Source organism: Fringilla coelebs, assembly GCF_963513975.1.
Source record: "Fringilla coelebs genome assembly, chromosome: 23".
In the NCBI taxonomy this organism is placed as follows: Eukaryota; Metazoa; Chordata; class Aves; order Passeriformes; family Fringillidae; genus Fringilla; species Fringilla coelebs.
Genome location: NC_140049.1, coordinates 4,841,968 through 4,851,916, shown reverse-complemented (window position 1 = coordinate 4,851,916; position 9,949 = coordinate 4,841,968). Strand labels below are relative to the sequence as shown.

Genomic DNA, 9,949 nt, shown 5'->3' with positions numbered 1-9,949 from the left:
GATCCTGACTAAATACAGGGAATATAGAGGGATCCTGACAAAATACACGCAGTATAGAAGGATCCTCAGAAAATACAGGCATTAGAAGCGCTCTTGCACCAATGGAGCTGAGATTCCCTGACCCTGAGGCCTCCTTCACCTCAGACCTAACCCAAACTTCTTCCTTATCTCCGAGAACCTCTGAGCTCCAACTCCTCAAGGAAACACGGGACTGCTGGTGAGAGCAGGAATGTAGCAGCATGACCACTGTGATGTGAAGCTTTAAATGGGAAATATTTCAAGCGGTCTGGTGTCCCCGAGCAATGAGTGACCGTGCCCCCAGACAGTCCCTGCAGCTACGCAGGGCTCCACACCGGGTGGAGCAGCACGGGCCCGGCCCCGGGGAGCCCCAAAGAGCGGCGGGGCTGCCGCATCCACCGGCAGCGCTTCCCTGCATTGCCTGGTGCGGACACGCATAAAGAAACAGGGAGAAGGTGAGACAGGCACTGAATGCAGCAGAGCTCCCTCCTCTCGCCCCGCGGTGGGTTCAGGGCAGCCCGGTATGTGCACTGGCGGGCTGAGGGCAGGGACACGGAGCACTAGCGCAGCTCCTCTCCGCACCACGGCCAGCCGCGCTCTGAGCCCTCAGGCGCCGCTGCACCGCGAGCTCTGCCGAGGAACGCCCCCTTCTCACGGCGACCAATCAGAGCCAGAATAAGCTTGATTGATTTTTTTGCTAGCCAATCAGCACTCTGAATGTCTGCACCCAATCAGACGCCTGGGGATGTTTCCTCGCCCAATGATAAACCAGGAACGGAGTTGGAGGGTGGGGCGCGCTCCTTCGTGAGCGGCGTAGAGATCTGCCAATCAGATCAGTGCTGCGGATTGCCTGATGACCAATGAGCAAAGGGGGCGGGGACAGAGGAACTCGCGAGATTTTGAGCGGTACGACGGGAACCCACATCTAAGTGAGAGAGCCAATGGCAAAGGGCAGGGCGGGGCCGCAGAACCATTATCGTGACTGACAGGTAAGCGAGCCAATCAGAAGGCGGAGCTAAGTTCGGCCCCGGTGTTCAATGGGCAGCGAAAATCCTCCTGTGGTTGAACAGCCACGATTGACAGGTAAGACCGTCCAATGAGATCGCCGCGCCCTTTCTAACTGCCCAATGAGCGAGCGGGGCTGGGAGGCGCGCGACGGCGGCAATTCCCGCCCCCCCCCGCGGGAGCACGGGGCTGGCTGGCAGACCGACAGCGAAACGGACCAATGGGAACGCGCAGCGCCAGGAGGGGGGCGGAGCGCCCCCACGACGACAGCCAATGGGCGAGGGCGTCGCCCCGGTCAGCCAATGGGCGCGGGGGGGACGGCGCGCACTGCCGGCGCGGCTCCCAAGATGGCGGCGGGTGCGTGAGCGGGGCGGTCGGGGAGGCCCGGCGGGAGCGCGGCCGCCGCCGCCATGAAGGGCAAGGAGCGCTCGCCCGCCAAGGCCAAGCGCTCCCGGGGCGGCGAGGACTCGGCGTCCTCCTCCTCCTCCTCGCGCGGCAGCAAGAAGCCGAGCGGCTCGTCCGGCGGAGGCGGCGGCTCCAACGGCGGGAAAGCGGCGGCGGCGTCCGGCGAGAGCAACAGCGGGAGCGGCCGGCGCGGCGCCCACGCGGACAAGGGCGGCCGTGCCGGCAGCCGCGAGTACGAGAGCGGTTCGGCGGCGGCCGCGGGCGGCGGGGGCCGGCACGGCTACAGCGGTAAAACCGCGGAGGCGTCGCGAAGCAGCAGCAGCCGCGGCGGTGAATCGCGAGCGGCCGCCGCCGCCTCCTCCTCCTCCTCCTCGTCGGAGCCGGGCGGCGGCGAGTACAAGACGCTGAAGATCAGCGAGCTGGGCTCGGCGCTGAGCGACGAGGCGGTGGAGGACGGGCTTTTCCACGAGTTCAAGCGCTTCGGCGACGTGAGCGTCAAGATCAGCCGGCTCCCGCCCGGCGCCGGCGCCGCCGACGAGCGCGTGGCCTTCGTCAACTTCCGGCGGCCCGAGGACGCGCGCGCCGCCAAGCACGCCCGCGGCCGCCTCGTGCTCTACGACCGCCCGCTCAAGATCGAGGCCGTCTATGTCGGCGGAGGCAGCGGCCGCCGGCGCAGCAGCCGCTCCCCGGCGCTGCTCGACAAGGAGTCTCCCTACGGCACGGCGGCGGTCGGGGCGGTGGCGGCCGCCGTGCGGCACCCGCCGGCCGGGGCCGCGCAGCGGGCGCTGTCCCCGGCGGGCAGCGGCGGAGCTTTGGGATACCGGGACTACCGGCTGCAGCAGCTCGCCCTGGGCCGGCTCCCGCCGCCTCCGCCGCTGCCGAGGGAGCTGGAGAGGGAGCGGGACTACGGCGGCTTCTACGAGGCGCGGGTGCGGCCGGCCTACGGGCTGGAGCGCGTGGCCGGCGTGGCGGCGGCCGGGGGATTCCGTGGAGGAGGAGGCGGAGGTGCCGGAGCGGCCGCTGAGGAGGAGATCAGCCCGGAGGATGACCAGAGAGCCAACCGCACGCTGTTCCTGGGCAACCTGGACATCACCGTGAGCGAGTCGGACTTGCGGCGAGCGTTTGACCGTTTCGGGGTCATCACTGAGGTGGACATCAAGAGGCCGGGGCGTGGGCAGACCAGCACCTATGGGTTTCTTAAGTTTGAGAATCTGGACATGGCGCACCGAGCCAAGTTGGCCATGTCAGGGAAGGTGCTGCTGCGCAACCCCATCAAGATCGGGTACGGAAAAGCCACCCCGACCACCCGGCTCTGGGTGGGCGGCCTGGGGCCCTGGGTGCCCCTGGCTGCCCTGGCCAGGGAGTTTGATCGGTTTGGCACCATCCGCACCATCGATTACCGCAAAGGGGATTCCTGGGCCTATATCCAGTACGAGAGCCTGGACGCGGCGCAGGCAGCCTGCACCCACATGCGGGGGTTCCCCCTGGGGGGCCCGGATCGCCGGCTCCGCGTGGACTTTGCCGACACAGAGCATCGGTACCAGCAGCCCTACCTGCAGCCCCTGCCCTTGCCGCCCCCGGCTCATTACGAGCTCGTGGCGGAGGCGGCTGCTTTTGGGGCTCACCGGGGAGCCCCCCCTGACCCTCTGCGGGGGGCCCGGGACAGGACACCACCGTTGCTCTATAGAGACCGTGACAGAGACCTTTATCCTGAGACAGAGTGGGTGCCCCCGCCACCCCCTGTGCGGGACCGGAGTAATCGGGCAGCTGCCTATGACCCACTGGAAAGCCTGGAGCGCCGCCGGGACGGGTGGTCCTTGGAGCGGGACCGCGGGGAGAGGGAGCTGGGCAGTAGCAGTAGGGATCAGCCCAGGAAACGGAGACTGGCGGAGGATGGAGGCCGGCACTTGGACCGTTCCCCTGACAGCGAGCGCTCCTCTTCCTCCCGAAAGCGCCACTGCTTGGCCACGACCTCTCCCCCGGACCGCAGCCCCGAGCTCCTCGGAGGCCGGGAGCGTTACAGTAGTGACCCTGAGCGCTCGTCCCGCTTGCTCCTCTTGGAGCGACCTTCCCCCATCCGGGAGTCCCGCCGGGGCAGCCTGGAGCGGGGGCAGAACGAAAAGCGCGACCGCAAGAATTCCGCAGAGCGGGAGCGCAAGCATCGCGCCGCCGCCGCCGCCCAGGAGTGCAAAAGTCCGGCCAAAAAGGACGAGCGGGCGGCGGAGGGAGGTGGCGGAGGCTCCCGGCTCAAACCTCCTCCCCAAAAACAGCAGCAGGATGGAGCAGCGCAGGCCGGGGCGGCGCCCAAGCTGTGCTTGGCTTGGCAGGGGATGCTCCTGCTGAAGAACAGCAACTTCCCGTCCAACATGCACCTGCTCCAGGGGGACCTCGGAGTTGCCAGCAGCCTCCTGGTGGAGGGAGCGACTGGCGGGAAAGTGGCTCAGCTCAAGATCACCCAACGTCTCCGCCTGGACCAGCCCAAGTTGGACGAGGTCAACCGGCGCATCAAGGTGGCGGGTCCCAACGGATACGCCATCCTGCTGGCCGTGCCCGGCGCCTCCGACAACCGCTCCGCAGCCGGGGCTGCCGAGGCCGCCACCACCTCCACGCAGAGGCCGCTCAGGAATCTGGTGTCCTACCTAAAGCAAAAGCAGGCTGCTGGGGTGATCAGCCTCCCTGTGGGGGGGAACAAAGACAAGGAGAACAGCGGGGTCCTGCACGCCTTTCCGCCCTGCGACTTCTCCCAGCAGTTCCTGGACTCCACGGCCAAGGCGTTGGCCAAATCAGAGGACGACTATCTGGTCATGATCATTGTCCGTGGGGCATCCTAAGGCCCTCGTGTTCTGTTCCCAACCCTGCCTACTCCTCCATGCAGCCCCTCCAGCGTGTGCCAGGTGCTATGGGATACAGCCTTAGCCAGCCCTGTCGTTATTTTAAATAGATCTTTGTTTGTAGGTGACTTTCCCGGGCCGATTTTCTGTTACTACATTTTTCTATAAAGATAGAAGCCAGAGAGGTTGGTTAGGAGTAGCGTGAATAGGATATTTTGAGAATTCCCTATCAATGGGGACAGCAGGGAGGCTCAGCCTGCTTTGATTTACAGAAAATAGAAAAATAATAAAAACTGGGGGTGGGGGGAGGGGGGGGAAAAGAAAAACTCCTGTCTTCTTAATTTAGATTCATGTCCTTTTTTCATTTCATGTATTTTAAAGCAAGTCCCAAGAGCTCATCCTCGAGAGAGCTCCAAACCGAACAGACCAGATTTAAAGCACTCAGTGGAAATGGAAAACCATAACTTTGATAACAGACTGGTGTCACCTCCTCTTTTGAGTCCTTGAAATTCCGTGTGGGCCTCAGGCCAGGGGCCCTTTGGGATCCCTTCCCTCGGGAGCCTCAGTGGTTTCCCCGTTGAGTCGCGTGGCTCAAGGTCAACGTTTTTCAGGTGAGCAGCAGCTGCTCTCGGGTACACAGCAGAACACTGAATTCCTTTTTGGAAAGGGATTCCTTTTTCATCCAGCCCCCCCAGGTGCATGCACTGAAACTGGGCTTTTTAACAGGTGTATTTCCCTGATTTCCCGGTGTATCCCATATGTGCACTTTGGGTTTGTAGCAGTGACTAGGTTTGGTGAAGAGCTGAGGACTTTGTTGCAAACCAGGAATGTCTTGTGCTCACTCTGGTGTGCAGGAAACAAGGAGGTGCTTTTAGGAGAACTTGAGTTATATTGTGGGGTTTTGGTTTTACTGCCTTTTTTTTTGTTTTTTTTTTTGTTTTGTTTTGTTTTCCAAGAGTTGCAGGTTCAGTGGGGTCTGGTTCCACAATGCAAACTGAGCAAGTAAGTGCTTCTCTCCAGAGATGCTTTTCATTCTGTGATAATTTAATTACATAAAAGTTCTCATTAACATTTTACCTCTTTGTTAATAGCAAGGAACTGCTGTCTGCTAGGGACTTTTCAGGTACAGTGTGCAGTGGGCATTACATGAGGTTTATCATGGGCACCTGGAGTAAAGTGGTTTTAGCATCCTGGAGAAATATTAAAAATACTCTGAGATACTGAGGTTTGAGCTCTTGTTCTTGTGATTCAAGGATGAAACAGTTTGTAGGTTGTTTGTTTTTTTGGGTTTTTTTTAAGAACATAGTTAATTTTTATTTTTCCCCAATCGTTGGGCACTTTTCTCCAGCTGTCTTAGCCACCTTTGGTAATTCAGGCATTTAGGAGGGGAGAAGGGATCTCAATCCCTGATGTGATCTAATTCCATGATACTCTGTTTAACAACCAAAAGGATGTTGCAGCAGCTTCTAAACTGAAGTGTAAATCTCACTGTATCTCTTTACAGGCCCTAAAATTGTAATCTTGCACTTAAACCCAGAATGTAATCTTGCACTTAGCCATGTTTTCAGGGATTTGGGCAACGGAGAAGCGACGCTGCCTCGCTGGGTCCATGCTCCAGTAGATTCCTTGGATAATTGATACAGGCATGAGTTGATTTCTGTTACAACTTGCATGGCAAAAATCAAATTCAAAGTGTGGAATAGGAGATGAAGGAGGAAATGTCTTGAATGTATTTTATGGGTGTAACTGAACTTGCTTGAGTTTCTGTCACAAAAATAGCGGTTTTTGTTACTGCACCACTTGTCAGAGAGGGCTGTGGTTTAAGAGGGCTTTGATTCCTTTATCTGCCCAGAATGAGTGGACCCAGCGTCCCAAACATCGTGGTGAACTGAGAATTCCAATGTGGCAGCATCTCTTAAACACAGATTTTGTTTTTTGTAGCTACTTTTCTTTCTAAATGAAAAGGTGAAAGCCTCATTTAATGCTCTTAAATTTGAGAGTAAAATCCAGGATTTCTGGGTTGTCCTTCAATGTGAATGTAAGAGATGGCAGAATTCAGCTGTTCAGCTTACTATTAACAAGGAGAATTTTTGGGAATGACACCAGAAATGCAAATCACTGTGTTTAAGAAGATACGTGTTTACCACTTACTGCAAAGAATGTTTTAATTGGAGCAGGTGCCTGTTGTGTGTCAGCAGGTGATCAATGCTGCAAGTGCTGCTTGCATTCAGAGGGAGTTTTCTGGGAGATTTCTGACATCTGACAGAAATCACTTGCAAGAGTTTTCTAGGAAAGAGATTTGAACAGCTGAGAATTTAAATCTGCCCAAAACCGGGGGGAAAAAAGCACTAAAGTTTGTGTTGGACACTGAGAGCAGCATTTGTTCTGCTGGTCTGCAGCAGGCACCTGCTTAAAAACCCATAAAACTTGGGGTCAGCATAGCTTGTTAAAGCCAGCTTGGTTTGGGAAGCCTTTTGGGAAGAGCATGTGAGGTGCACTTCCATGTTTCCTTGGGAGATCACGGCGGTTCCACCTGCCACTGGCTGTGAAATTGTGCTGTGCTGGAGGGCGAGAAGGAGCAGGCGAGGCTGTGTTTGACTCCAGGTTTTCTGGTTCCTTATTTAATGGAGCACCTGCTTCTTTGAATCTGGTTCATTTGTGGTTGCTGCTCTGTTTTGTAAGCAAGGATTTTAACACCCTTTGAGGGTTCTTGTGGCAAAACTTTGAAAGGTTTTTTTTTTGTCAGCACTGAATTCCCGTGCTGCTGTCCCGGCTGGGCGGGCTGTGCTTTCCTCCTTGGTCTGAGGTGTTCCCCATTGGAGTAACTGTCCACTGAAGTTGGCTTAGCCAGGGCTGAAGGTTTAGAAGCCTGTGGGTGATACCACTGTGTGTAGAGCAAACCAGAAGTAGCAGTTGTTGGCTCTCTCCTTATGTCTGGCATTAAGTTGCTCTGGTGAGAGCTCAGTATTCCCTCCCGACCTTGTGTGCAGCTGATGTTCTTCTATTTCATTAGTGTGTTGAATTAGCCTGGAAAAAGGATGTGCTTTTCCTGAATCATTTCATCCTTGTGCTTTATGCTTTGGGGAAAGAACCTCAAATGACTCGTAGTTCTGTTTGAGATTTTAGTTTTGTTGTTTATTTCTTTCAATTGGAAACTTTGCGCAACTTCCTTGGTCCCTGGCCAGCGGCTTTGTTTGCCACGGGAACACCGAGGTTATCCTCAATCCAGAGGTTTTAGGGGCACAAATACCAACACATCCTTGTCAGCCTCCCAGAGAGAAAAGGGCATTACTGCCAGGCAGACAAACCTTGCCCTCTCTCTGTTTTGTTTCTTTCAAGGATGTTAAAGATGAAATATTTTGGTGACAACTTTCTTGGCCTCTATGGAGAGCCGAGTTTTATGAAGAACGAGTTTTAATTTCTTGTGTGGGTTTGGGAACCCTCTGGTTGATGGTAACTGAGGTGAAAGGCCTGAGGTCTTAATGGGGAGGAGGAGTGAATCAAAATTGTGAAGACAAGTTCAAAAACTCTGAGGACTCAGGGAAAAATGCCTTGGAAAATGATAGTTCCTGGCTCTAAGCAAACAGTGTTGAGGGCAGCACTCCTGGGGAGTGCTGTGTGCCCAGAGGGGAAGAAATGGTTGCCATGTGGCTCGGGAGCTTTTGGGGTTCTTTCCCCTTTGTCCCCCTGTTTATTTCTTTATAGCACTGAAGGACAGATATTCCAATGATTGGTAGACTGAACGATGAGGTGATTTTTGTATCAGGCTCAAAGCAGACTGGGTGGTGCAGAGAATGGTTCATTGAATGTTCATCTTCCCGCAGTTCCAATTGTGTGAAAACGATGGCTAGGAGATATGACTTGAATAGTAACAATTTTAAATTTTATTGGGTGTGTCTTTGATTTGACCTTTTAATATTGGCATTGTCTGCTGTTAGAACTGCACAGCAGAACGAGAGCAGAAGAGCTGTGTAACACTACATTTCATGGTTTTGTTGATAAGTTGCCTTCAGGAAATACCCAGTGAGGAAAGTCAACCAAATTAGCAAGAATTAGGTTGGTTTTTCTCCCGGTTAATGATTTTGATGCGCCCCAACAAATGTTACTGCGAGTTGAATAATCATCAGTACTGTAAGCCTAGTTTTATCCTGGTCCAAAAAGAAGCCCTGCACTACTTGTTTTGCATCTATCCCTAGAAGGCAACTTCATTCCGAGGTTTCGTGCCCATGGGTGGTATTGGTGCTTTTTGAAGTCCAAGTAGAATACTCAGAAAGGCCTCGTAGCTCTTTATGTTCATCTGTATAATGTAGGGAGGGGAAAAACCCAAATCTGATGTACACATTTGTATTGAAATAACGTTTTTTTTCCTCCTGCAAGCAAGTCTGGTGGACTGCAGAAGACAACCGCATGGGATACCAAGCTCTAATGGACCTTTGGGAAGAGAAGCTGTGGCTTATGTGGAATTTACATGGGCCTCCTGGTGGAAGAAAGCTTATCTGTTTAGTATTTGTGCATTTTACTAAAATGGCAGCTTTAAAAAAAAAAAAAAGTTGTGTATCTGCTATTGTGATGCCAATGCCCGTGTTTTAAGTGGAAAAAAAAAATGACCTCTTTGCTTTGTGCTGTGTACACAAGATTGCTGGAAAAGTAAAGGAATACCCTTTTTATGGCTCACACAGCTTAAAAGTAGCTGTCACTCAAACATGCGCTCACAGTTGAGCTGATTTTGTTTCATTCTAAATAAATTGTTTCTTTTGAGGAAAATGGTTTTTCTGCCTGGAAGTGAATTGACGACAAACGTTTGGCCCCTGTGTTGGCAGCGGAGGGGTTCCTGCTGCTGCTGCCCAATTGAGCTGATAGTTGTGGGTCTTGAGCAAGAAGCAGGGAGAGCACCGACACTTTTGCGTTGATCGACCTGTGGTACCAGTCAGAAGAATTTGTGTCTGATGGCCTTGCTGTGGCCCCCGTGTTTGCAGTGAAAATGGGGTCACTTGCTGCGTTTCTCCTCAGCGGGACGGGGCGGCGGTGCTGCTGCTGGCACGCAAGAAGCAGGGAAGCACCACCCTGCGCCTCGGAACGGTGGCCAAGTCTGGGGCTTCGCTGGTTGGAAGAGCTGGAGTTCCTGAATTTTAAGTTTCTCTGATTTATTTTGTTCACCCAACATGTTTGCCTTTAGTTTTGATTCTTGGTTTTTTTTTTTAATTTTGAAGAAAAAAAGTTTTGAAATTGCTTTGAATCTTGCACGTAAAACCTTTTCACCAAAATTGCCAAAAGAAAAAGAGAAATGAGTCCTTAAAAGTGTTTAAATGCTGTTAATAAAGCCTTTCCTGCCGTACGCGAGGCGCTCCTCCATCTCCAGGGGCTTTTCAGCAGTTGTGGGTTTAGTGCTGAATGGATGAAGAGTTCCTGAGAGCTGGAGGCGGTAATTTAAACCTTTGCGTGGTGTCTCAGTGCCTTATTTTGACCGGTTTTGAAGCCAGTGGTTCCACACGCCTCGGATGTGCATGTGCCCTGCTCGCGTCCCGGCCCCGCCGCGCGCTCCGTGCAGTCGCTCCCGGTGTAGTGCGGACGGGGAGAGGAACAGCCGGAGGCGGCCCGAAAACGCTGTGTGCTGTAGTTCTCCTGTGCCGGGGGCTCCTGAGCTTTGGAAAGCTGTTCCCGTGCAGGAGCACAACTCCGTGTCTGCTGCA

At 54.2% G+C, this 9,949-nt stretch overlaps 1 protein-coding gene across 1 annotated transcript; it reads left to right on the top strand.

Moving 5' to 3' along the window:
• The first annotated feature begins 1,425 nt into the window (after positions 1-1,425).
• On the top strand, positions 1,426-4,514 carry RBM15 (RNA binding motif protein 15). Its single transcript, XM_084220812.1, has one exon. It carries the CDS (start codon positions 1,434-1,436, stop codon positions 4,257-4,259), a length of 2,826 nt encoding a protein of 941 aa, XP_084076938.1. The 5' UTR covers positions 1,426-1,433; the 3' UTR covers positions 4,260-4,514.
• Positions 4,515-9,949: the final 5,435 nt, after the last annotated feature.